Consider the following 27,763-nt stretch of genomic DNA (forward strand, 5'->3'; position numbering starts at 1 on the left):
CATCCATGCTGGAGTGCGGTGGCCTGATCTCAGCTCACTGCAACCTCCACCTCCCGGGTTCAAGTGATTCTCCTGCCTCAGCCTCCTGAGTAGCTGGGATTACAGGCGTGTGCCACTATGCCCAGCTAATTTTTGTATTTTTAGTAGAGATGGGGTTTCACCATGTTGGCCAGGCTGGTCTGGAACTCCTGACCTCAAGTGATCCACCCACCTCAGCCTCCGAAAGTGCTGGGATTACAGGCATGAGCCACTGCGCCCGGCCCCTAAAAGTCTTTCAAAAAAAGGTTCTTCCTAGATCGCTGCTGAATCCAGTCTGTGTTGAGCCCAGCAATACTGTGTGGCCATTGGTATACTAATTTGTATCAGTATAAATTATCAGATTGGGCTCATCTTGTTTTAGTCAGTAAACATTAAAGAATTAAACAGTGGTAAGTGTTACAGTCTGGGTCATAGGCAGGGTTGTGTGTACCATTCTTGTATACGGCATCCAGCTTATGTCTCATAGATATATTTGTATTCATGAGTTTTTCTTTTTTTTTTTTTTTTTTTTGAGAACTTGTTGGGCATAGTTGCTGATCATTAAATATAAATATCTTCTGTTTTACATCTCAGAAGTGGCTACATTTTTTATTCAGGAGAAGATTCCAGAAAGAGCCACTTTCCTTATACCATGGACTGAAAAATGTCAAATATTTTGTCCGGGGAATCATCCATACAGATTTTGGAACAAAAGGTGTGCTATTAATTGTAGCCCCTATTTCTAAGGCTCTTCTCTATTGTATAGTAGGGCTTGGGCCTCATCCTGAGACATGCTTTATAAACACACAGATTTTTTTGTTTTGGCAGTGTTATATTTGGAGAGAGAAATCTTTGGAAATTGCTTTTTCATTTGACAATCATTGAGCATGATGCAGTAAATCATAAAAAAATCAGCATTTTCTAATCCTTTCCTGTTTTTATAGTTGGCTATCAGCTCTTGAAAGCACAAAATGGCTCCATCACTTGTCTGTGCTTCTGAAATCAGCGCTTCTGGTAGTGCATGCTGTGGATCAGGATCAGCGGCCGGTGCTAGTGCACTGCTCAGATGGCTGGGACCGCACCCCCCAGATTGTGGCATTGGCTAAGCTCTTGCTGGACCCTTATTACCGAACCATAGAGGTGAGCCCATCCAAATGGGAGGGGTTGGTACTTCAGGATGAGCCAGGGAAACGTCTCAGGAGTGATACCAGTTTTGGGAGTGGTGATTCGGTTAAAGAAAGTGAAATTTCTGTTTCGGTCATTGTTCCTTTATGCCATGAGCTAAATTGTGGTGGTTCCTCCCACAGTTCTTGCACCTCTTAAAATGGGGCAGATTATGGGTAACAAGGTATTGAGAATATAGACATATTTTCCTTTACAGTCTATCTACTTGTAAAAGTTTTTAGCTACCTCAGGAAAATAAGGCGTCTATAAAAGGATCCTGGCATGCTAGATATTACCAGAGTGTTCTGTGGAGAAGCAGCTCTACCTGAAATAACCATCTGTTGGGTTAAAGATGAAAGAAAAATCATAAAGTACCCTAAAATATATGCAAGTATTAATTAAACTTGGGGTATAGAAGGATTTTACAGACTTGACTTTGTAACACCAGAGGCAGAAATGTTAAGAGAAATTTAGGGGAAAAGTGTGGTTTTTATATAGTGAACACAAGAGGCTAAAAATACACATTCAAGAAAGGCTTGGATAAACGCAGTCAGTACCATTTTAGTGATCATGGAATGGAGTTCAGGGAATTGGGAAATTTCCCTAAGTGTGTGCCTCATCAGGGATAGAGCCTTCCACCAAAGGGCAAGGCCTGGTGGGCTTTCTGGGAGGCTGTTAGAGGGGATTGCTTTCTGTGACACCAGGCTTAGGACTGTCACAGTCTGGATAGTCTAGCACAAATGGTCTCTCCTGGATGCTTCCCTGCAGGGTTTCCAGGTCCTCGTGGAAATGGAGTGGCTGGATTTTGGCCATAAATTTGCTGACCGGTGTGGTCATGGGGAGAACTCGGATGATCTGAATGAACGTTGCCCAGTGTTTCTGCAGTGGCTTGACTGTGTTCATCAGCTTCAGAGGCAATTTCCTTGCTCTTTTGAGTTCAATGAAGCATTCCTTGTAAGTTTCTTCATTTTGGGGACTTTCTCAATTTGAAGGAGGGTCAGTACAAATGTTAGTGGGCCAGTTCTCACATGAAACTGTGCTGCCTCTTCAGAATTTAATAGAGGTGATTTTTTTCCTGTTTCTGCTTTTTTTTTTTTTTTTTTTTTTAGTAAATAATTTTGCTATTTTCAAAAAGAGAAAATCCAGGTATACCAGGTTTGCATGAAGTCCTTGTGTTGTTTTAAACTTAGTTTTTTTTTAAAGGGATGGTAGAAACCCTAAATAGCAGTTAGAAATAGAAGCAATCAGAATGTCTGGACCATGCTCCCTCCAGTCTGTCTACCAGACCCCCATGACTGTCTCAGACTCTGCACCCTCTCCTTTGATGGAGGGTACACTGTCCCTGCCCTCTTTCAGCCCCTCTGTCCATTTGTATACCAGCTCTCATCTCCTCTCATCTGCTGCACTGGCTGGCTCCAGCATTTCTCTTCTCTGCCTTCTGCATCAGTGCGTTTCCCTCTCTACCAGAGCATGGGTTTCAGCTTAAAAATGTGTAGTGTCTCTCATCTTTTTAAAACCCATTCTTGGTCCTGCATTTACCTCTAGCTATCATCCCATTGCTCTTGTTCCCCTTTACAGCAGAGCTCCTCAAGTTTTCTACCCTTGCTATCTCAAATTTCTCTTTCCACTCTCTCTTAAACCCACTTCAATCAGGCATTCACCCCACTGCTTAACAAAGCTGCTCTTGTTAAAATGACCAGTGGCCTTTCTGCCACCAATCCAGTGAGAAGTTCTCAGTCTTCATCTCTTTGATCCATCATTACCATTTGGCACAGTTTAACCACTCCTTCCTTGAAATGCTTTCTTCAATTGACCTTCTAGTACTTCCTTGCAGTTGACTTCTAGTACTTCCTTGCTGTTAGTTCTCCTTTTACCTTACTGGGTTGTTTCTGCCTCCTTTGCTGATTCCCCTTAATCCCTCCAATTCTTTTCTTTTTTTTTGAGATAGTATCTTGCTGTGTCACCCAAGCTGGAGTGCAGCAGTGTGATCATAACTTACTGCATCCTCCAACTTCTGGGATCAAGAGATTCTCCCACCTCAGCCTCCCCAGTAGCTGGGACCACAGGCACATGCCAAGATGCCTGGCTAGTTTTTAAAAATTTTTTGTAAATAGACATGGAGTCTCGCTGTGTTGCCCAGGCTGGTCTCAAACCTCCTGGCAAGTGATTCTCCCGCCTTGGTTGCCCAAAGAATTACAGGCGTAAGCTTCGACACCTAGCCTCCTCTCCCCAGTTCTAAATGTTGGAATGCCCCATTGCTCAGCCTCCAGGCTGCTCCTCCATCCACACTTCCAAGTATTTCATCCATTCTAGTGGCTTTAATTGCCATCTGTATGCTGATGAGTCCCACATTTATACACCTTCAGCTTAGACCTCTCCACTTCAGACTCACGTATCTAAGTTACTACAAGGTATCTCCACTTGGCTGTCTTAATGTTGATTCAGACTTAATAAATTCAAAACTTGATGCTTCTTTTTGGAGACAGCATCTCACTCTGTCACCCAGGCTGGAGTACAGTGGCGCAAACACAGCCCACTGCAGCCTTGAACTCCCAGGGTCAAGTGATCTTCTCACCTTAGCCCCCTGAGTAGCTAGGACTGCAGGTGCGTACCACTGTGCCTGGCTGATGTTTTTAATTTTTTTTTTTTTTAAGAGATGGGGTCTTTGTTGCCCAGGCAGGTCTCAAACACCTGGGCTCAAACAGTATCCTCCCACCCCGGCCTTCCAAAATGCTGGTATTAACAGGCATGAGTCACCATGCCTGTCCAAAACTTGATTCTTGATTCCTGTGTTTCCTCACTATAAAACTTGATCTTCCAGAAGTCTTCTCTCTCACCATATGTCATTTCCATCCCTCCTTTTGTTTGGGGCAAAATTCTTTGTCATCGTCAAGTCTCCTCCCTCCCTCCCTCCCTCCTTCCCTCCCTCCCTCCCTCCCTCCCTCCCTCCCTCCCTCCCTCCCTCTTCCACATTCAGTCAGATTCTGCAGCTCTGCTTTCACAATATATCTAAAACCTGGTTATTTATTGCCACCTTTACTGGTACCACACTGGTTCAAGCCACCATCATCTCCTGCCCCAATTGAGTTATCCCAGCATAGAGAGTCTCTTCTAAAACACAAGGCAGGCTGTGTCATTCCTTGGCTTAAAAACCTCTAGTTACATTTTACACAAAAGCCAAAGTTCTTAAAATGGTCTCCAGGGCCTTCCTAGAGGTTACCTCTCTAGGTTCATTTCCTACCATTCTCCCTCTTCTGCAATCTCCTTTAGTCACACTGGCCTCCTTGCTGTAGCTCAGAAATTGCAAGCATGTGCTTTACCTCAAAGCCATTGCACCTGTGGTTGCCTCTGCCTGGATTGCTTCCCCTCAGATACCCACATGCCTGCTCTTTCATGTCCACTGGGTCCCAGCCAGTGAGGCCATCCTGCACTGCCTCATATGTGTCCTGTCCATCTCAGTCTGCCTTGTTCTCCGTAGCACTGGTCACTCTTCAGCTATGACTAGAGCAAGCTCCATCAGGGCAGAAGAATTTGCTGGTCATTGCTACATGCCCAGCACCTTAGTCATGTTTGGGCCATGTGAAATGCTCAATAATTTGTAGGATGAACAAGTAGTTTTACAAATATACTGTCAGCTCAGACTTGAGTTGTACACTGACGTGCTCCTGCACCCAGTTCATATGCTGTGGCGCTTGTGAGAGTGGCTGTTAATTCACAATCTCAGACTATTTATCACGGAAGCTAAGAGGAATGGGGGCACCAACAACCTGTCTGACTCAGGTTGTTGGGTCCTGGAATTGGTGGTATGAGGAGGAGGCTACTGCATGGCTTACTGGGTTCCCTGTCCTGACAGAGTAAATTGAAGTGTTCTCAGGGATGTTAGGATAAGGTGGCTCAGCTGAGCTGACTTATCAGAGTGTGCATGCCTGATTGCTTAATTTGTGCTTCATTGGACTTCCATAGGTGAAACTGGTGCAGCATACCTATTCCTGCCTGTTTGGAACATTCCTGTGCAACAACGCCAAGGAGAGAGGGGAAAAGCATACTCAGGAACGGACATGTTCCGTGTGGTCACTTCTTCGGGCAGGCAACAAGGCTTTCAAAAACCTACTGTATTCCTCTCAGTCAGAAGCCGTATGTATCCTTCAGCCTTTCCACTGTGGTCAGCAGAAGGAATTTGGGGTTGGTTACATATGAGAGCCTTTTTGAGTAGTGACTGTTTTTGTGAAGACATCTCTACTGTCTCTGGATGGACTGGTTCCATTTTTCCCCCATGATTCTGTCCTGAGGAAGGCCTGCTTCTGATGGTGCTCTGATCTGTTTCTGATGACTACTTGCTGAGGGTGGTTTGGTTTAACACAGATCTCTACTTTGCCACCCTAGACATGAATCTTTTTTGGCACTGCCTCCAGAGCTTAACTTATTTCTAGCATATTCTGTCTTACGGGAGAGGCACTTAAGTTGCTTCCTGATGCACTGATAGCTCAGAAGGAGCTGCCACCAGGCCCCCAGCACCCTCCCAGTGTCAATAAGCAATGATACCCACCAAAGCTTCTGTCTCAGAACAGTAAACTGTGTTTGACATTGGTATGTGTGTCTGTCTGATTCTCTGCTCACATGAAGAGCTGGCAGGCCCTTTAAGACTTTGTTCCCCGAAGGAATGAATACCTTCTGTTAAGCAGAGAAAAGGAGGCACATAGACCTATGTGTCAGTTTCATAGTAATACTAGCTTTGTCAGAATGCATCTTAGACCCTAAAGAAGTCAAAAGGAGGCTAATCAGAGTTCATATTGATTTCCTGGACTATTAATATGGTTCTCATTACATTTAAGTAATCACAGAAAAGATTTAAGCTGACTGCTTGTCTCTCCCCTTCAGTGTGCCTTCTGGGGAAGTAACAATACAGCAGGAAAATTTCCTTCTTTTCACATGATTAATTTAAATGATCCCATAAAATGGGTTTGACAGTGTTTCTTGAAGCCAAGCTTTTGTGCCAGCAGGATGGACAATCACCATCTAACAGAATGACTCACTTTCTTAGGCAGTAAAAGCAACAAATCAAGCTGATGAAAGTCAGACATTGAAGGTGACCTAAGAAATAACTATAATGAGAAAGGGATCTAAAAAATATTTTATATTTTCATGCTCTCAAGTGGCTCTTAGGTGAAAAATGTTGGCTATATAAAATGTCTAGTCCTGTATTGGTCCTCTTGGGATAGACCTGTATCCATTGGTGCTGCTTCTTTGTGGAGATCCTGTCAGCCCTGTTGGGTATTCCAGCTGGGTGCTTGCTCTTGATCCTCATTTTCCAGACATCCTAGAAGACTTATTGGGGCATATTTAAACCTGTGTCCTCCCCCCTCCTCAGGTGCTGTACCCTGTGTGCCATGTGCGTAACCTGATGCTGTGGAGTGCAGTGTACCTGCCCTGCCCATCCCCAACCACCCCTGTGGACGACAGCTGTGCACCATACCCAGCCCCAGGCACCAGCCCTGATGATCCCCCCCTGAGCCGGTGAGCCCAGGGTGATGCCACAGGCCTGACAGCCTGTGTGGGTGTATTCCTGTGTCGGGACGTGTGCAGGGATGGTCAGAGATCATGATGGTATCTGGCTCCACAGTATCTTTCTTAGGTCTCTGCAGTTTTTTCAGGGAAGTTATAGGGATTTCTGAGCTACGAGGCTGTAAGATCCTTGTTTCTGGGAGTGAGTTAGGCCCTGTTGCTTCATGTTGTTTTGCATACACTGAGCCGCTCCTCAGTGATAGAGCAAATCCTCCAGTTTTTCTGTGACCCCCTGGTTTGTGTTTTCCCCAGTGCTCTGTGCTCCTGCCTATTTGCCATGATTTGTCTTCTGAGGCTTAAAAGGCAGATGCTGTCAGATGACAGAAAATTTTGCTTTGGGGCCAGGCTTGGTGGCTCATGCCTGTAATCCCAGCACTTTGGGAGGCCAAGGTGGGAGGATCGCTTGAGCCCAGGAGTTCCAGACCAGCCTGGGCAATGTGGTGAAACTCCGTTTCTACCCAAAATGCAAAAACCAACCAAGCGTGGTGGCACATACCTGTAGTCCCAGCTACTTGGGAGGTTGAGGCAGGAGGATCACTTGAGCCTGGAAGGTGGAGGTTGCAGTGATCCAAGATCCATTGCACTCCAGCCTGGATGACAGGGCAAGACCTGTCTCAGGAAAAAAAAAAAAAAAAAGAAAATTTGGCTTTGTCACTTGAGAATTAGCTTTATTAAATTCAGACTGATAGATAATACATTAATTTAAAATACTGTAATATCAAGAAACACCAGTGCTACTTTGCCATCCACTGAGAAACACAGCAGCATCATGAAGAACGTCTTTTGGAAATAGCATTTGCAGGCCGGGCGCAGTGGCTGACGCCTGTAATCCCAGCACTTTGGGAGGCCAAGGTGGGCGGATCACCTGAGGTCAGGAGTTCAAGACCAGCCTGAACAAAATGGTGAAACACCCATCTCTATTAAAAATACAAAAAAACTAGCCGGGCGTGGTGGCACACACCTATAATCCCAGCTACTCAGGAGGCTGAGGCAGGATCGCTTGAACCTGGGAGGCGGAGGTTGCAGTGAGCTGAGATCCGCCACTGCACTCCAGCCTGGGCGACAGAGTGAGACTCCGTCTCAAAAAAAAAAAAAAAAAGAAAATAGCATTTGCTGTTAGCTCATTTGTATGTATGGGGCATGGGGTTGGGGGAGTTTGAAAGGAAATCTGCACACTAGGAGGACTTGTTCCGGAGCTTTGCTGCTCCAGCAGTCTGGGCCTCGCTCCAGAGATGCTACAGCTCCATGAGTAGCCGTAATGGACCCAGTTATGAAACAACTGCTTGTTAAAACCTATTGTCTCCTACTTCCTCCAAACAGTTTCCAAGATTTTCATTTCCCCCAAATTCCTTTCCTTTAGGCTACCAAAGACTAGATCATATGACAATCTGACCACAGCCTGTGACAACACAGTGCCTCTGGCCAGCCGGCGCTGCAGCGACCCCAGCCTGAACGAGAAGTGGCAGGAGCACCGGCGCTCACTAGAGCTGAGCAGCCTGGCTGGCCCTGGAGAGGATCCCCTTTCTGCCGACAGCCTAGGGAAGCCCACCAGAGTGCCGGGGGGTGCCGAGCTTTCTGTTGCAGCCGGAGTAGCTGAGGGGCAGATGGAGAACATCTTGCAGGAGGCCACCAAAGAGGAGAGTGGAGTAGAGGAACCTGCCCACAGGGCAGGCATTGAGATACAGGAGGGTAAAGAGGACCCTCTCTTAGAAAAGGAGAGCAGGAGGAAGACACCTGAGGCCTCAGCCATTGGACTTCACCAAGACCCAGAACTGGGTGATGCTGCTCTGAGGAGCCATCTGGATATGAGCTGGCCTCTGTTCTCACAGGGTATTTCTGAACAGCAGAGTGGGCTCAGTGTTCTCCTCAGTTCTCTCCAGGTCCCCCCCAGGGGAGAGGATTCCCTGGAGGTCCCTGTGGAGCAGTTTCGAATAGAAGAGATTGCAGAGGATAGGGAGGAAGCAGTTCTTCCAATCCCAGTAGATGCAAAAGTTGGCTATGGTACCTCACAGTCATGTTCTCTGCTACCTTCCCAAGTCCCTTTTGAGACCAGAGGACCAAACATGGACAGTTCTACAGACATGTTAGTGGAAGATAAGGTGAAGTCAGTAAGTGGGCCCCAAGGTCATCATAGATCTTGCCTTGTAAATAGTGGCAAGGACAGGCTTCCTCAGACCATGGAACCCAGCCCTTCAGAGACAAGCCTGGTCGAGAGGCCCCAAGTGGGGTCTGTGGTGCATAGGACTTCCGCTGGCAGCACTCTCAGCCTGACACGTTCCCCTTGTGCCTTGCCTTTAGCCGAATGTAAAGAGGGGCTTGTGTGCAATGGTGCCCCAGAGACTGAAAACAGGGCCTCAGAGCAGCCCCCAGGTCTTAGCACCCTCCAGATGTACCCCACACCCAATGGGCATTGTGCCAATGGGGAGGCTGGTAGGAGCAAGGACTCACTGAGCCGTCAGCTGTCTGCTATGAGCTGCAGCTCTGCCCACTTACACTCAAGGAACTTGCACCACAAGTGGCTGCATAGCCACTCAGGAAGGCCATCTGCAACCAGCAGCCCCGACCAGCCTTCCCGCAGCCACCTGGACGATGATGGCATGTCAGTGTACACAGACACAATCCAACAGCGCCTGCGTCAGATTGAGTCAGGCCACCAGCAGGAAGTAGAAACTTTGAAGAAACAAGTCCAGGAGCTGAAGAGTCGCCTGGAGAGCCAGTACCTGACCAGCTCCCTACACTTTAATGGAGACTTTGGGGATGAGGTGGTGAGTAGGCTGTGGTATTCCTCCATAGCTGCCCAAGGAGACAGCATGCTGAGGCTGGGTGCCCTTTGTGCCCAGTGCATGGTGATTGGTACAGGTTGTTAAAGGATTGGAAAGGTCCAGAGTAGCCCTGTTAAGAGAGGCTGGAGATGAGCCTCCACGACAGCGATGGCAGCCTGCCTGTTTTCTGCTTCGCTTACTTTCTGCAGATATCCTGTTGAGGCCGTTGGAGAGGAAGAGACTTAGCATGCAGTGCATGGTTGATCAGATCTCTCAGACACAGGATCATAAGTCTTCAGAAGGGCTTGAACCCATGGGCAGAATGACATCTGTAGGGCAATGCCAAGTTATTCCTGTCAGATTTTAGTGCCTGTTCTGCCTTAGTAACTACAAAGTATTAGTCCTTCCAGACGTGGGCTATGGCTTTGAAGGTTCAGTTCTTTTTAAACAAATATTTATACCCATCCTGTGGCAGATGCTGCCAGTAGAAATGGAGAGAAGGGACTGGTTTCTAGCACTGTTGAGGAGTTAGCTCTGATGGGGGTTTGTGGCTGGAAATGGGGGTTCCAGAGGGGGAGGTTCTCAAGGAGGTGCTTTCCTCTCTGGGTGGACTTGACTCAGGCAGCTCAAGTACAAGTGTGAGCCTGGCTTTCAAGTGGTCAGCGTACATTAAAGGCGGGCACATCCAGTGACTTTCAGTTCAGAGTGACTTGGCTTTTCCTTCATGCTAATGATAGTTTCTTATGTTCCCAGAGAGTCCTTCTAAGAAAAGGAGGGTATCCCGAAAGCACTCAGCTTTAACTAAGTGGCAGGCAGGGTTGGATTGACAGGCCCACTGGAGCAGCTGACATACAGAATTCTCATTCCATTTTGGTCACTTCCCTCTCACTCACTTTCTGGAACCCTGAGGGCCTGTTTTTCTACTCCAGAGTCACTGCACACAACCTGTGTATCCCTCTCCCAGCTGAGCCCAGGCCCACACTGCACTTCTTCACCCCAGTTCTTGATGGCTGATGCATCTGCAGATTCGGCAGTCCTAGCACTCGGCCCCACCCAGAGTCCTCAGTGCTCCCTTCTTCACCAGGCCTTTTCTTCTTTTGGGAGGAGACCAGGTTCATTCTGTTCAGCTGTGTTTGTTTGCCAACAGACTTCAATCCCCGACTCGGAAAGCAATCTGGATCAGAACTGTTTGTCTCGCTGCAGCACAGAGATTTTCTCTGAAGCCAGCTGGGAGCAGGTGGATAAACAGGACACAGAGGTACAGGCTCAGCCCCTGCTCTGAGTGCCATCCATTTAACTGTTTTGTAGTTCTTCTCCACCCCCACTCCCACCCCATACCCCTGGCCAAGGAAGCACCTCCCAGCACAGCTAGCCCTGAGCCTCTGGCACCTTAGCTCCTGGGAACCCACATGAAGCCTAGGATTTCTGAGCCAGGGAGACTCAGCAAGCTGGCCCTCCCTCTCCATTGCCTCTATGAACTGGAGCCTTGCCAGCTCTCACAGTGACCCAGGGTGCTGCTGCCTGCTACTTTATCTCAGGGGAGATTGGAGTCCCCTCCAGGGAAACGATTTGGACGCCTTTCTTGTACTGTTGACATCAGATCTGCTGGGCTGGTGCCACTGGAGCTGATGTGGTCCTTGTGACTCTTGCTGCCTCCAGCATGGCTTTGCTGGCTCCAGCTGGATGGCCCATCTCCTGTCAGTAACCTGGTCCCATCTGTTTTGCAGATGACCCGTTGGCTTCCTGACCACCTGGCCGCCCACTGCTATGCGTGCGACAGTGCCTTCTGGCTTGCCAGCAGGAAGCACCACTGCAGGTACCATTGAGGGTCTGTGGTAGGGTGTGGGCTGCGTGTGGAGGCTGAGGGTCGGCCCACAGAGCCTGCAGAGTAGAGGGTTGTGGGTATCTCAGTGTTCTGTCTGAGGCAGAGCCATGGTCTCATCTTCCTGTGCCTCTGAAATTGGTGTTTGCAAAACTGCATTTGGCATCTTTGTTCAAATTCAGAGTAATCACTATTAAATTCTGAAATGTGCAAATGGTAGCATTTTGTTGTTTCCCAGATTGGTGAAACAACAGCCACCACTGAAACCACCATTTCTTATTCTCAGCATAACATTTCTTCCCATTCAACATGGCTACTATGAGCAAAACCAGTTTTCCTGCAATGGGGAGGGAACTATTTTCCTATTCCTTTCCTGCTCCCTGACCCCACACTTGTTTTCCCTTGTGCCATTGGTGAGCAGCCGTAGCTTGGGAAGTAGTAGAGACAGCTGAGGACAGTCTTCCAATCATTAAGGTTCCTGACTTCTTTTTCCTTCTGGGTTGGGGTAGTGAGTTTACTAGGGACCCTTTGCCCCAGCTAGGGTGTTGACTGTCTGGTGGATGTTCAGTGTTCTTAGAAGAGGAAGTTTATCTGAATCATGCCATAGCTCACCCACACGAGTGGGTGGATTGAAAATGGAACAGTCTCTTTGCCTAGTAATGATGCTTCTAGGACATGTATCTCCCCACCCTGCACCCCAAGCCCAGATATCTTTGGTTGGCTTCTCTTCTGAGCTCTTTCTCCCCTCCTTGCAGGGACACTGACCGTGTTGATCAAACGTGGTGAGCATTTGCAACAACCTGCCTGTGATGTCTGCACATCTACAATAACTTCTCCACACTAACTCTTATCATTTCCCCCTCTCTGCACTCACTAGGGTGAAGCCTGGGGCCTTGGGTGCACAGGCAGATAGGTGGGCTTGAGGGGATTCAAAGCAGCTGAGGAGAGGCCATCGAGGGTGGGTCAGGCTGCAGCCATGTGCTCCCCTCCTGATCACAGAGGTCAGCCAGGCCGTCTTGCTTGTGACGAGAAGTAGTGCTTCTTGTCTTCTGGTCTTGTAGGGGAACCAGTTGGGTTTTCAGAGCTATTTATTTTGGGTCAGTGATTCATTGAGATGCCAGAATAATGCTAGTAATTTCCAGGTCAAACAGCATCACTGCTTCTTCCCCCCCCGCCTTTTTTTTTTTAAGAGACCAGGACTGAACAGAGGTGATCTTTCCAGAGAATTGTTTTAGCTTGGAAGACTTCAAGGAAAGATTCCACTTAGTGTCTTTCAGGGTCCTCTGAAAGAAGTCAGATAGAAAAGCATCAGCCAGGTGCGGTGGCTCACGCCTATAATCCTAGCACTTTGGGAGGCCGAGGATGGCAGATCACCTGAGGTCAGGAGTTCAAGACCAGCCCCCGACCAACATTGTGTAACTCCATCTTTACTAAAAATACAAAATTAGCTGGGCATGGTGGTGCACGCCTGTAATCCCAGCTCCTTGGGAGGCTGAGGCAGGAGAATCTCTTGAACCTGGGAGGCGGAGGTTGCAGTGAGCCAAGATCGCACCATTGCACTCCAGCCTGGGCAATAAGAGCAAAACTCCCATCTCGAAAAAGTAAAGAAAAGAAAGAAAAGCATCAAATTCATGTCAGGCTTTTGAGCTGAACTCCAGCAGGAATGTTAAAGAAGTGTAGATGTTCAGAAATTTTTCTGTGTAACTACAGGGTTTTGCTGACTCATGCTTTTTAGAACTAGTTACGAAGTACAGCATTCTAGAAGATGAATTTTGTGTTTTTCTTTTCTGTCTTTCCATTGCCCCATGTCCCACCTTTTCCTTCTGTGGTATTCTTTTGTTCCCAACTGGTCTTAGTCTTCTCTCCTCCTGTGCCTAAGTGATCCTTAATCCAGCAGTGGGTTTGCATTCCGAACAGCATAAATGAAAAGTTAGAAGGCTAAGAAGCTGCCCTCCCCCAGTCTTTGGTGGGCTGTGTCAGGCTCCTTGGAGCTTCTTGTTCTTAGGCTCATTAGGATTGATTTGTACCTCAGGGCCCAGCAAAAGTAGAGTTGTAAGGTGGGCAGAAACTCATTCTTTGCCAATTCCCTTTCCTGTTGGCTCTGATGGACATCCATCTGGGGGTGCAGAACTGTGCTGCAGAGATGCCTCAGAACCCAACTTTCAGGGGAGGAGGAGAGGGATGCCTGGGGCCTGAGTGCATTCTGGCCTTCTGGTAGAACTCTGGTTTTCCCTGGAGATGCATGGGTCGGGGAGTGAGCCATAATTGACTGACACCTATCTAATAAGGGGGTGTGTGTGCACGTGTGTTCATCTGTGTTCTTGTCCTCCCACCTCTCCTCTTTCACCCTCTGAGCATGCATCACAGGCTGCTTGTCCCTGGCTTTGCATGCTGCCAGCAGAGCAGTCCAAAATGGCAGCAGTCTATCTGCCATGTTGCTGCCTTTGATCCTCTGGAGAAGTGGCCGTTGGGCAAGGCTCCTTACTCCCCAGTGAGGCTGGGTAGTTGTTTCTCTCGTTTGAGGAGCCTGGCCTCTGTGATCACAAGCTACACAGAGGGCATTGCCTAGGTGGGTGTGGCCACTGGGTTTTCCTGGATCAGGACTAACCCATTGTTAGGACCATGTATTCTTACAGATCTCTCTTGAGCAGCATTCTTTTGTATACCTGAGCAGCATTCTTTTGAGTCAGTGGTGAGGCAGCCAAGAATCCTTGGCCCCAAAATGACATGTGACTCTGCTAGGTAGGGACACCCTCCCTACCCAGCTTGTTCCTGGGCTAGAGAGATGAAAGGGTTTGATCTCAAGGAGCTCCAGCACATGCAAATTACACACAGCAAAGTTTGTCTTTTGAAGTTGGTTTCCCTCCGCATACCTGCTGGCCAAAACTAACATTGTTCTGTTTCTTCTCATCTCAAGGAATTGTGGGAACGTATTCTGCTCCAGTTGTTGTAACCAGAAGGTTCCAGTTCCCAGCCAGCAGCTCTTTGAACCCAGTCGAGTATGCAAGTCTTGCTATAGCAGCCTACATCCCACAAGCTCCAGCATTGACCTTGAACTGGATAAGCCCATTGCTGCCACTTCCAACTGAAGCTCAGTGACCTGGGTGGGCAGTGGCCAAGCTGCTGTTCCTATGACAGGCCCACTCAGCCTGGGCAGACCGAGAGGCCCGTGCACTTTGGAATGGGAGCGTGGAACCACCTGTACAGAGTGACAGAGATTTGGGATGCACCATTGGATTGTAGATTGATTTTTCTTTCCTGTCCCCGTACTCCCTCCCTACCTTTTCCATCCTCCTCCTCTGCCTTCAAAAAAGGAAACTTCCCCTTGGTTGTCTTAATTTTTTTTTTTTGATGGAAGACCAAGGGTTGCCAGGCCCACTGTAACTGCCGAGCTGCCTGCTGTCAGGTGACACTGAGGGATGGCTTGTTTCTTCCGGGTGGGAGGATGGTGGTCAGAGCCAGGAGTATGGAGATCTGAGACCGTGAGCAGGGAAGAAAGCCAGTGCTAACATGCAACCATTCCTCACGCCACCGCCACATCAGAGCTGGTTGGGAACCCTTTGCTGCTGGGGAGGCTGGAAGCATATTCCCCAAGAGCACTGCCCTGGGCATCATCTCCCTCCTGCGAGGAGCTGAGCCAGTCCCCTCACAGATGGATAAATGAGGCTGATGTTTGGAGGGAGAGGCACACGGTAAATGGCATCCCCTTAGGCGCCTCTTTGGGAAAGGAAAGTGGATGCTCCTTTGAGGCAGGCGAGGGGCTGGGAGTGGGTAGCCGTCATGTTGTCCCCCGTGGGATCCCATTTTTAACTTGACCCAGATTGTCTTGGGCTCCCTTTACTTTCAGGGGGCTGCTTTCCTGGGCCAGGCTGTGTAGCACTTCCCACCCTCAGGCATGAGTACAGACTGGTCAAAATGGTTATGCACTCAAGGCCAAAGCCTGCCCTGAGCCCAGACACACCTGGGTCCCCATTCTGGGGCCTGGTCCCCTAAACAATCTCTTCCTCAGCCAGCACAGGGAAATCCAGACTCAGGGTTCCAGAAATCCCCCGTTCCCAAACCAAACCAATCATGGATCTTCCCTTTAAGGGGTAGAATCAGCCTTTAGAGTTACAAGCCCCTGGAAAAGGGAGCAGGTCCCATACAATCAGCCTTTCTCCTTCTTCTCTTCTTGGGACAGGAATAACTGCTGAGCAGTCCCCCTTTGCCGCTCCTGGCTGTCTGAGTGGGCACTTGTCTGGCTGCTGGCCAGCAGTGAAGGGCCACTTGGTGACTTCGTAGGGTTCCTTAGAGAAGTGACATGGCCTTGAGGAGATTCAGGGCACCTTTCCTCAGTGAGCTTTGATATGGTCCAAAAACAGCCTTAAATCAAGAATATTTGTGGAGGTAGGTGTGGGGAAGGTTGGAGAAGAGTTAGGTTTGTGCTTTGTAATCTTGGCAGCCATGTTTTGTGCCTGCCCTCCCTCTTGGGGAGGCCATGCTTGACTCTGCTGAAAGCTGCTAACTGGTGACAGGGTGGATCATGGTGAGGACTAGGGGTAAGGTCAGGGAATGCTTAAGCTCTGGCCCTGCCCTGTATTCTTCTTTCCCTTGGTAGCAGTTCCCTGACCAAGGGCAAGGTGTGTCTCAGGAAGGTGGTTCTGTGCATGCCTGGGTGTGGTTAAGGCGTGGCCCAGAAGGCTTCCCTGGTGCTCTCAGTCCAGGCAAAGCCCAGAGCATCTGAGCACGTCTCTGACTTCCAGTGGCAACACAGTTTGAATGTGGTGAAACAGGGTGTAGTTCTTTTCCACATTCTGTGTCATCTAGTCGTGCAGGTAGGGGAAAAGTTGGTCTAATTGAAGATTGTGCATTTCCTAGTGACAGGTGCCAAGAGGTTATGATACGGGTTTCTTGGGTCTGATGTACAGTGTGAATAAATGCTTGCAGCTCTTAGCTCTTTTTTGATCGATGAAGCACTTTTTTATTAATATTTTCCTTTGTTAAAGGAGGAACCGTAACTCTCCATAGCTGTACATATAACCCTTTTCTCCTAAAGAGGAGTCAGTCAGTGCTCCTATATTTTTCATTTTTTGTCAAAGCAAGAAGTAAATACTTTAGAATTGTTAAATATATAAATAAAGCAAATAAAGTTGAGTGTTCCACATGGTAGCATTTGCTAACACTTCCTAATTCTTTGCCCTGTGGTTTATCCCCTCTTCGTCCCTTTTCCCTCTCACACAGAAGTGTTTGAGGGCCTGCTGGGAAACTGACCTTTGGCAAAGGAAAGCTACAGATAGCCTTCCGACTCTAGACCTTGGTAAGGAGCCTCACCATGATGTCCAAGCACTGAACGCATTTCCTCAGTGATTTTGCTCCTAAAATCTCCCAGGCTAAAAGAGGGCAAAGCAGTCAGGGATCTGACCTGGCAGCTATTCCTCCTTCTCTGAAGAGTTCACATCAGTAGTCATTACAACTACCTCTCGCCTCTAGGCACCATTTTTAGCTGCTGCTCTGATTTCAGGGCAGCCAGTACTCTGGCCCCTTCAGTGGGGGAGTGGAAGGAGATGTGGGGTGGGGGTGAGAAAATGCTTCTGCCTGTTGTTCTTGAAGGATAGACTATGGGTGGGCAGAGAGAACTGGGGGCAGAAATGGAATTAGATGTGATTGGGTTATGCAGTCAACTAGAGGTCTCCTTCCCGCCCTCTCTCCACACAGAGAGGAACCTCTGCTCCTTAGCTCTTACAGCAGGACTGTGGCATCTAGTCACTTCAGTACTAGTTCTTGCTCTTCACAGAGGTAGATTTTTCTTTCCCCTACAGCACTGTTGGGCATCCCTCCCATCACATGGGTCTGTGGGTGAGATATGTTATGCTGTTCCTCCCTCGGGAAGGTTGGTATTGAGGGGTGCCTTGCTCCAGAGGCGCCAGCCCAGCATCTGTGGTGAGTTGGCTAAGATCCAGAGTGACCTGCTCAGAGCTCCCCAGAGGCCTTCACTCTTTGGTGCAGTCTCTCTAGGGTCACTTTCTGAATGTACCTTCTACCTAAAGTATACAAACACAAAGAGCCAGCTGAGCTGGTTCTAGTGTGAAAGCTGTAAGTGCCACCCAGCAGGCGTTTGAAAACAAGAAATCATTCTTCTGTGGAAGGAGAATGTGCCATCTCAGCTACCCTCAGTCCGCCAGGGAGCCCAGTCTGTGTATTCATATGAAGTTGTGAAAACCATGAGTGTGTGCCATGGCCATCGTGTCTACACACAGCCACTATTGTTCCTGTGGGCTAGTCTCCAGCAAATTAAAACACTGGCACGGCCTAGGAAGGGCGTTGCGAGCTCCTAAATGGAAAGCTTCTCTGGGGGTAGGGAGATGAAGAGCCAAGATGCTGGTGAAGCAGGTGCAGTGAGGACCCAAGGCAAGGAATTGCCCTGAGGGAGGTGGCTGCATATGGAGAAAGGCAGTTCTCTGTGGGCAAGGCCAGCTTGCTTCAGGCTGTAAAGGGAATTTGGTCTGAAGCAACAGGGCATGAACTGTGACTTTGAGCTGCCAGGTTGTCTTCATCTCAGAACTTTCCTATCCTGGCACTCTCGTTACCTTTCTTCTATACCTTGGCCTCTGTAACTGCAGTCCAAAACAAGTTACAGCTGCCTTAATCCACTGAGATTCTCTATGAGGATGTACAGAAAAGTTTTCCTGTAATAATTTTGCTTATATGCTAACTCTTTTCATGTTAGCAAAGAATATTCTATGAATTAGAATGTCACTGTGGTAGATCTAAAGGAGAATGAACAGAAGGTGCTGGAGGAACTGTTAAACAATCTCTGGCTATTAAAAAACATCAAGATGAGAATTAAAGGCATATCCTGATATACTTGCCTGCTTGCACATGAGGCTGGGAGATCCCATGCCTGTTGAAGTTAACTCTAGCCCTGACCTCTATTGATCTTTTGGGAATGAGGGCTGATTTGAAGGTGCTGTTGCAGGATTTCATTTAGCTGCTGCCAGTTCAAGTGACCTGTCCCCAGGGCTGCAGCTGTATCCACCTGATTGCAGTAGGTGAGGGCTAACAGCAGAATTTAAAGTGGACCCTGGGCTGTGGAGCAAAGTGACTATCCATTTGGAGTTTTGGATAATGTGGCAGGAGTCCCAGCTGTTTAATTTCTAGTCACATTTTCCAGGAAGTTGTTCTAAGTTGAGATTACTGACAAGATTTCTCAAGGGCAGGACCAGATATGTGAGAGACTTCTAGTTCAGAGCTGACCCCTCTAAGCCTCTGACACTTAAACACGAGTCCTGCTGTCCCCAGCACACAACTGCACTGAAGCCTTGTTCCTCTCGGCTGGTTAGGGTTCATCTGCATGTTGTGTGCAGATACCAGTAGCCTCCCTGCTTGAACAGGCCTCTCCTAGGCTAGGCAGGTGTTCAGAGGCATGAAGGTCTGGGCAGGGGAAGGGCGTCTTCTGAAATGGGAGTTACCAGGTTTTTAAATGCTGCTATTGTTTTATTTACCATTTAAGGTCTTTTCTATTATATCTGAGTAACTAGTCAGTTTTTCTTACAGTGCTCATAGCAGTTGTATTTGAATTGTATTTTCAGTGAAATTTGTTTTACATTGCCATTTAAAATTGGCCTTTAACAGCTTCCCAACTGGCTTATAAGAAGATTTTTTTTTTTTTTTGAATGAAAACATAACCCATGAGGCTCAGATGCTGTTGAAGACATAAATGGTATGTTGCTGCTGACAGTAGTGCTTGCCTATTGTAACAGCATTGGTTCTGCTGTAGCCTCGGTGACCATTTAAGTTGAATAAATCTGTCATTTTCACCCACAAACAGTTGTTGAGCCCCTGGATTTGGGTTGTCACTGTGGTTCTACTGCCAGTGCTATAATCCAGTGTCGTAGGTGCAGGGTATGAATCAGCTCAGCCTCTTAGGAGAGAGGGGCTCTCAGCGAGGAGGGTGCAGGGAGGGGGGTGGGTCACTATTTATCTTCCAGAGGCAGGGTTCATGGATTCCTGATGTTTAGAGGCGGAAGGGACCTTAGGTCACCTACTTCCACGGATTTCATACTGTTCTCTGGGGCCTCGTGGAGAGGGAGCCTCCAGGCCCATTCAAAGCTTTATTAGATTTAAAAGTAAGATCTGGTATGAAGAAAGGTTTTGTTTGTTTCTTAAAATAAAAAGTCTGAAAATCACTAATCCAATCTCCTCCTCCTTCATTGAGGAAACTGAGACTCAGAGAGGGCCAAAGACATCCAGATTACCAATGAGTTAACAGCAAAATTTGAATAAAAGTCATTCTTGGCCAGGCACAGTGGTTCATGCCTGTAATCCCAGCACTTTGGGAGGCCGAGGTGGGAGGATCACTTGAGCCCAAGAGTTCAAGACCAGCCTGGGCAATATGTTGAGACCCATCTCTACGAAAAATATAAATAAACCTGTCTCTACAAAAAATACGAATAAACTAGTCAGGCATGGTGGTGCACACCTGTAGTCCCAGCTACTTGGGAGCCTAAGGTGGGAGGGTCTCTTGAGCCTAGGAGTTTCAGGCTGTGGTGAGCCATGATCATGCCACTGCACTCCAGCCTGGGCAACAGAGGGAGACCCTGTCCCATAAAAAAAGGAAAATACTTTCCCGACTCCTAACCCTCTTCTTGTGCTCTTGGGCCTCCAGAAAGCCTGATGTAAATAGCTGTATTGGTTCTCGCTGAAATCTCAGCGAGGAGCTTAGGCAATTGCCATCACAAGGCTTGAATTATGAGCCCTTCTCTCCCTCTTAACCAAAATCAAAATGTTGTGATAGTCTAATCCAGTGTTTTTGTTTTTAACTTTTCAAATACATAAAAACAAATGATATGTTATTAGCATGAATCATCAAAGTTTAAGTCATAACATCTTAAATCAGTGGGCTTGGGGAGGGAGCATTTTTCATTAGTGCAGATGATAGGTTCACTGTGAACTGTCCCAGCATCCAATTTCTGGATTTTGTTTCAGTTATATAATATGGGGGAGTTTAATTTTTAAAAATTTGAGTTTTATAGGTAAGTGGTTGCAAATGGTGGTAGTCACAGCTTGCCTGCAATCTCTTGTTGACAAAACTGAAGTACATGCCTGAAAAAAGGGATTAATAGAAGAATATCCAAAACCTGCTTTCAGTCTTTATCATCCATATATCAGATGAGAGACACCCAAAGATTTATAAGCACTAAAATTACTTTATGCTCAGGGCCACCAGGTCTGAGTTGGCCCTGGGCCTAATGATCACAGCACTAAGCTGGTGCCCTCCCAGTCAGTGACCCCTGCAAAGGCCACACACACACACACACACACACACACACACACAGCAATACAGACTGTACAGTGAAGTCTCAAGCAGCCTCACTGAATGTGTTTTAAACCTTTGGGTGTATATAGTTTAAAAGACGGTTATTAATACTTATCAGGACATTATTTATTAATATCAGGACAAATTCTCCTGAGGCAGTGCCACAAAAGTTGGTTTGAAAACCACCAGTTTGGTGGAAAGCACCTGTGTTTTAGAGCCCACAGACCTGGGGTGGGATCCTAGCCCTGCAGCACCAGCTGAGTTGCTCATGGGTGTATGAGGAACTCGGAGACATTTCCTCATCTGTAGCAGAGCACATGGCATATAAATGGAGTGGGAAGGTGGGGGCCTAGCAAATGCTGTCCTCCCCACTGTCCCGTGAAATGAGATAGATAGATAGATAGATGATAGCATTTCTGTCTCTGGCTTCTAGCAGGCATTTGGAACAATCAGTCAGAGCCAGGCAGCACTTCCATTCCACTGTGTGTTGAAACTAGACCCTGCTCTTGCTTCCACCTTACAGGGGAAAACATTTGACTTTGAAGCATTCCAATCTGAGTTTTGCACTAAGTTACAAATGAATCACTAGCTGAAGACAAACTAAAGTTCATATATGTGTTTTAGTTTTATTTATTTTGAGACAGAGTCTCACTTTGTTAACCCAGGCTGGAGTGCAGTGACGCGATCTTGACTCGCTGCAACCTCCGCTTCCCAGATTCAAGTGATTCTCCCGCCTCAGCCTCCTGAGTAGCTGGAATTACAGGCACCCACCATCATGCCCAGCTAATTTTTGTATTTTTGTAGAGATAGGGTTTCACCATGTTGGCCAGGCTGGTTGAACTCCTGACGTCAGGTGAAATGCCCGCCTCAGCCTCCCAAAGTGCTAGGATTACAGGCGTGAGCCACCGTGCCTGGCCTTATATATGTGTTTTGTTTTTAAATTAACATTTTGTAAACAGATGGTGGTCTGCATGTGCACCGATGCTTTAAGAGTGTATGGAGCCAATGGGAAGGGAGTGTGGAGAGAAACTGCTTGTTGGGGTTGAGGCAGCATCTAAGAACGCCTGAGTCCTGCCATGGCAACAATCCTGCAAAGACAGACAGACAGGACCTCACTTTGTTAAACTGATGAGTTTAAGTTCAAGACTAAAGACGAAGCCAGAAGATGCAGACTAGCTTCGCAGGCTGAGAAGTGGGGAAGGTGGAGCCAGGTGGACCTCGCCTCTGCATCACAGAGGCCTGGGTCCAGGCTATGGTGCTCTTAGCATCTCTTTAAGAATAAATCCCAGAGCCCAAGGTTGGAAGAGGAAGTGGAGGCCTTGCGTTCAGATGGCCCTCCCCACCCTCTCCAATGACAGAGGAGCCCAAGGTTGCCGAACATATTTAAGGCCATGTCATCCGAGTTCAAATAGACATGAGTTTGTAGTAAGTGGTTGCTGCACTTTGCCAGCTGGAAGATCAAGCCTTAGAACTGGAGGTTCTTTCAAGTCCCCCAGAAAGTGCTGGCATACAATGTGTACCAGGGCAGCTCCCTCTTTAGAAGTCCCTGTCAGCCCTTGGAACATAAATTGCATCCCCTGGCCCCTTGGGGGTGGTCTGATTCTTTCTGTTCTCTTTCATCTGATTCAGTAATAAGCTAGCTAGCTAGCTGCTGCCTTATTACCGCCTAACTAGAGACTCCTAGTTTTGGAAAGACAGTAAGATGTCAGCTTGCCAGCCTCTATTACTGGGATGAGGAGACGGAAATGGAAACCATGAGAATGGTGTGCCTCTCGACAGTTGCCACTGACCCCTGGAGAGGAGTCCTAGTTGGGTTGGGAGGAAGGGGGTTGGGCTTGAACTCTCCCTGCCCCCTTACTTTTGGAGCAGCAGCATCCCCCCGAGGAGCTGAGAGGTCACTCCCTGGGTCAAGCAGCCTGAGCTAGTCCCTCTCCACGGACAGGATGATTCACAGCCCAGAAAAGGGAGCAGCCACCTCTGGAAACCGTGTACATCCTAAGAGCCCCTCCTGCAGCACCTTCCTTAGGTTGATTCAGGGAGGGAAGCTGTGGGAGGAGTCGGGGAAAGGCCTGGGAGCAGTGCTTCCTCTCTCCCTGCTGCACCAACATCTTGGAAGCTTGGTGGAGGTGGGGACACAACTCTTACCAGTAGTGCTGCTCTTCCTCCTGTCCCACACCCCCACTTTCTCTTCCCCTTTCCAAATACCCAAAGGTTTTAATGTGATCTCCTGGCATTGGAGACCCTGGGCACCACTGCACATTCAGGCCAGTGAGCAGGTCAGGCCCATGTAGCCACCAGAGGTGGCAATGCCCGAGAGGCCATCCTGCAGGCACTAGCTGGAGATGCCAGTGCTGAGTGACTCCAAGGAGATTGTTTTCCTTCTGAAAAAGCAGCACATGGCTGGGCGCAGTGGCTCATGCCTGTAATCCCAGCACTTTGGGAGGCCGAGGCGGGTGGGTTGCCTCAGCTCAGGAGTTCGAAACCAGCCTGAGCAACACGGTGAAACTCCATCTCTACTAAAATACAAAAGCTGTAGCTAGGCATGGCAGCTGCTCAGGAGGCTGAGGCAGGAGAATTGCTTGAACCTGGGAGGCGGAGGTTGCAGTGAGCCGAGATTGTGCCACTACACTCCAGCCTGGGCAACAGAGCGAGACTCCATCTCAAAAAAAAAAAAAAAAAAAGACACCATTCCTTTTGCTGAAGTGGGCACAGGCCAGGCCCCTAGGAACTGAGCGCTTGCAGTGCTGCAGGAAGTGCTCTCCTGGCACTCCCTTGTCCTGCCAAGAAGTGGGGACTGCAGGGGACTTTGAGCAACCCAGTACATGAACCTCTTCATTTACAGAAGCATTTTGGAGGCTTTTTTCACTACACAAAAGGTTCTACTATAGAATTTTCCAATTGTATTTTGCATTTTAAAATATACTGTTCATTAACATAAAAATATACACAACGCCGGGCACAGTGGCTCACGCCTGTAATCCCAGCACTTTGGGAGGCTGAGGGAGGCGGATCACTTGAGGTCAGGAATTCAAGACCAGCCTGGCCAACATGGCGAAACCCTATCTTTACAAAAACTTAGCTGGGCCTGGTGGCACGCGCCTATAGTTCCAGCTACTCGGGAGGCTGAGGCAGGAGAATCGTTTGAACCTGGGAGGCAGAGGTTGCAGTGAGCCAAGGTCGCGTTACTGCACTCCAGCCTGGTTGACGGAGCAAGACACCGTCTCAAGAAAAAAAAAAAAAAGTACACAATTACAAGTGAAATTCCCACTTGCTAGAGGTAACTGACTCACCACCTTTAGTGAGTTGTCTTGGTTTTGTTTTTTAAAAATACTCTGCAACAAAGCTTTACTTGTTTTTGTTGTCTGTTACAGAGTAAACCGTGGTGTAGATTCTTCTGCCAGAAATTCTCACACTTTTGGAGTTAGAGAACAGAAATGGTTCAGTAAGTGACAAAATGACAGCCAGAATAGATGGTCTAGGGCTTTGTCCCACATCCACCATGGCCTTAGCCTTTTTCTTTCAACCTTGTTTGGCTGGCTCCTTCCTCTATCCCTAAAGCTGTCCAGTCCTCCAGCCTGCAAAGCAAATTCTTTCAAGTCAAAGCAAATTCTTTCAAGTCTCTGCCTCCAGCAAGTATCCTGTCTTGCTCCTTCCCTTCACTGTGAAACGAATAGAAAGAGTGGCCAGCTCTATATCGTCTTTGCTTCACCACCCCTTCCTCTTCCTCCTACTTCTGCTGCCCCCCACCACCCCAACACTGGGTGTCCCCAAGGACTAGCCACACACTCTAGACCCACTCCAAAGCATTCTTTCTTGCAACCATTCTGCAACCTGCAACCTTGCTAACCCTCCTGCCAGTTCTTCTGCCTCTGTAGTTGGCCTGTGAGACTTTGCAGGCAGCCCTCTCACCTACTTCCTTGGCATTACTGCTCTGAGGCTCAGCTCTCTGCCCTCCTTCCACGCATGCTTCCTTGGACATGCAGAAATTAAAGTGCTGAAAATGGAGGCCTGTTATATACCACAGTTCTAAGTCTCTAGAGGCCTCCTTCAGGCACCTGGGGAGACTGCGAGAGCATCAGGTGTCCCCATCTGGACGTGTCTGTGTGGCCATGCTTCACCTGCACCCCCAAGCAGTTCGATGGCATTAACCTGGGGACTAGTTCTGGGCCTGAAAACTGAGCTCAGCCTTGTCAGCCAGAGATGCCTCGGGGCTTCCCCTGAACTGAGAGGCCACGACGTCTGCTCTTCGCTTTTATCCTCTGTTGCAGGATGCAGTCAGCACCTAGTGCAGGGTGAACGCCGATGCCAAGTTTGCCCTCCTATCCTTCAACCCCAGGTAGGAAGTTCACCTCTTATTTTCATATTGTAATTGAATTCCGACACCCCACCAACCCTTCCTGGGACTGGGGGAAGCCCCATCGTCAGTCTATTTATGACACTCAGTCGTAGGAAGCTTTGACCCTGGTTGGACAGGAATGAGCTAGAGCACCCAAAGCCACTGGGCATGGTTTCTGTGTGCTGCCCTAGGCAAGGGCAGAGGGGCCTCTGCCTCTCCTTACCTGGGCCTACCAGAACACCCTTGCCAGTCACATGTCTTCCGGGTCACCCTGCTGCCCTCCAAGGCACCTCATGCCCTCAGAGGGCCCTGCTGATGCCTGAAAAGCCCAGATCAAGCTGAGAACAAGGGCCTGGCTGTCTGTTCAGGAACCCTCTGCCCTGTTCTGCCTCGGTACTCTGTCACCCCTCATTGCTGAGGACCCTAACCAATGCATGCACAGAGAGTCTTGGCTTCTGACAGCTCTGGATATGCTCTGTGGCGCCTTCATGTAGTAAGTCATTGAAGGCTAAGTCTCTGTGCAGGCTTCACTGGTGACTCACACATGTCCCCACCCCTACCATTCCATGAGACGACATGGCACTTCTGTCTCAGGCACTGTTTGCTCTCAAGAATATGCTGCCTGTTAGGGAAGATGATCAGGCAGATAAATATATTCATACCCTCATCCAAAAAGAACAGGACCGGAAAAAGCCTCTTAGAGACAACCCATTGAAAATGGAGACCAGTGTTTCATACAGCACACAGTGAAAAAGGTTTGATCTGAATTTAATCTTGCAAAATGAAACTATTATTGAAATAAGTATCTTTTTTGAATCGACAAAATTATATATAATATACAGTATGTTTTGAAATATGTATACATTGTGTAATGGTTAAATCGATCTAATTAACATATGTGTTACCTCACATACTTATTTTTTTGTGATGAGAAACACTTAAAATCTACCCTCTTAGAGATTTTCAAGAATACAATGCATTGTTATTAACTAAGTCACCTTGTGGTGCAATAGAGCTCTTTAACCTAATCCTATTTAACTGAAATTTATCCTTTAACCAGTATCTCCCACTGTTTTGTTTAAAAGTATGTTTTAACAAAAGGTAATTGCAACTATAGGCTAATTCTTTGTTGTTGTTGTCGTTATTGAGAGAGGGTCAGTCTCGCTCTGTCGCCCAGGCTGGAGTGCAGTGACACTATCTTGGCTCACTACAACCTCCGCCTCCTGGGTTCAAGAGATTCTCGTGCCTCAGCTTCCTGAGTAGCAGGGATTATAGGCATGCACCAGTACACCCAGCTAATTTTTGTAGTTTTAGTAGAGGTGGGGTTTTGCCATGTTGGCTTGGCTGGTCTCAAACTTCTGACCTTAAGTGATCCACCTGCCTTGACCTCCCAAAGTGCTGGGATTACAGGCGTGAGCCACCACTCCCGACCAGGCTAATTCTTAAAAATAATATTTTAGGTGTATTTCCCTCCCCAAATTATATGATTGCACAATAGGACATTATTTCATGTTTGATTTTCTAGTGTAATCAATCACAGGATCATTTTAGGAAAAGTTAGTCAAGGGCTTCCTCAATTTCCCTCTTAAATCCTTTAGTCTTTGATATTCACATCATCCCCCTAGGAAACACCTAATTGGTTAGACATGTCACCTTCCCCTTCATTTGTTAATGGACCTACTCTCTGCGATCCTTATTTCCAATGGCTACACTCATCTGAGCAGTTTGCCAACACATTCACCAACTATGTGAAATTCTGCATATTTTACAAAACTTAAATTGTACTTTGGTGCCTGTTTTGTTGTATTTTCAACATCTCACAATCCGTAACAGGGAAGTTGGGCTATGGTGGATGGAGAGTATGTTAAGGAAGAAGAGATGTTTAAGTGGAGAGTGATTTTTGTAAGTGGTTGAGTTGTGTAGAGAATACTCTTCATGTCTGATGACTTTAGCTTTCTCCACAACTAGTGGCTACAGGAACTTGGATACTGACTAGTTGGAGTTATAGCTCAGAGGAAGAAGAGAGTACATGTACATCTGAGCAGGAAGCCTGCCCCTTGGGGGATAGCAGTGACATCAACACATGGCAATATGATGACGTCAAGGTGAGCCAAGGCAAGTGGGCGGGTTTCAGGATCTGAGCCAGAGGGCATGGGTTAGCGAACAGGAAAGGCAGGAAATATTTGTTAAAAGCTTAGGCCAAAAAAGTCTCCTATGTCAGGCCAAACACTGGTCCCAATTCTGTAGGTATTTGAGGTTTCTGAACAGAGAATGGAACAAGATGATAATAGTTAATATTTGTTATGGGCTAGGCACTGTCCAAATACTTTCCATGAGTAACACATTTAATTCTCCTATTAACCTGGTGAGGTACTGTGACAGCCTCATTTGAAACTAAGATGACTGAGCCAGTAGAGCTGTTAAGCCCCTTGCCCAAGGTCACCCAGAAAGTTGAAGCAGCTGAGCCATGGTTTGAATCTGGGCCCTCTGCCTCCTGAAATCACGCTCTCAACCGCTGCGCTACCCAGTCTCTCCTGGGCCCAGGATGAATGGAAGTGGGTGCTGGGAGGCGAGGCAAGATGAGGTGGAAAGAGCAGTAAGAGGCCACCTGCATGATAAAAGGCCTAAACCAGGGCAGAGAAGGGTTCAAGAGCAACTCCAAAGAACACTGAATGTTAAAGTACTAGTGCTGTTTCATTGGCTTTACACAGGACTGTTTCTTTCCAAAACTCAGTAAGTCATGCATGAAGCAATCACCAATGCAAGAATGAATCAGGGGCCGGGCGCGGTGGCTCATGCCTGTA

General features: G+C 47.7%; 1 protein-coding gene across 5 annotated transcripts in view; it reads left to right on the forward strand.

Annotated features, from left to right (window-relative positions):
• MTMR3 (myotubularin related protein 3) overlaps window positions 1–16,476 on the forward strand; it is a 147,015-nt gene extending 130,539 nt beyond the window's left edge. For 2 of the 5 annotated variants that reach the window (XM_008964400.4, XM_055105929.2), the window contains 9 exons: window positions 963–1,158; window positions 1,951–2,136; window positions 5,146–5,316; window positions 6,551–6,696; window positions 8,105–9,509; window positions 10,654–10,764; window positions 11,234–11,322; window positions 12,084–12,110; window positions 14,246–16,476. In XM_008964400.4, the coding sequence (XP_008962648.3) occupies window positions 963–1,158; window positions 1,951–2,136; window positions 5,146–5,316; window positions 6,551–6,696; window positions 8,105–9,509; window positions 10,654–10,764; window positions 11,234–11,322; window positions 12,084–12,110; window positions 14,246–14,417 (2,503 nt within the window). In that variant the 3' untranslated portion in view covers window positions 14,418–16,476. The remainder of the gene's footprint in view (window positions 1–962; window positions 1,159–1,950; window positions 2,137–5,145; window positions 5,317–6,550; window positions 6,697–8,104; window positions 9,510–10,653; window positions 10,765–11,233; window positions 11,323–12,083; window positions 12,111–14,245) is intronic. The other 3 variants (XM_003812008.5, XM_003812010.5, XM_003812009.5) reach the window with 3 other exon arrangements.
• Window positions 16,477–27,763: the final 11,287 nt, after the last annotated feature.

Source organism: Pan paniscus, chromosome 23 (genome assembly GCF_029289425.2).
Source record: "Pan paniscus chromosome 23, NHGRI_mPanPan1-v2.0_pri, whole genome shotgun sequence".
NCBI lineage: Eukaryota > Metazoa > Chordata > Mammalia > Primates > Hominidae > Pan > Pan paniscus.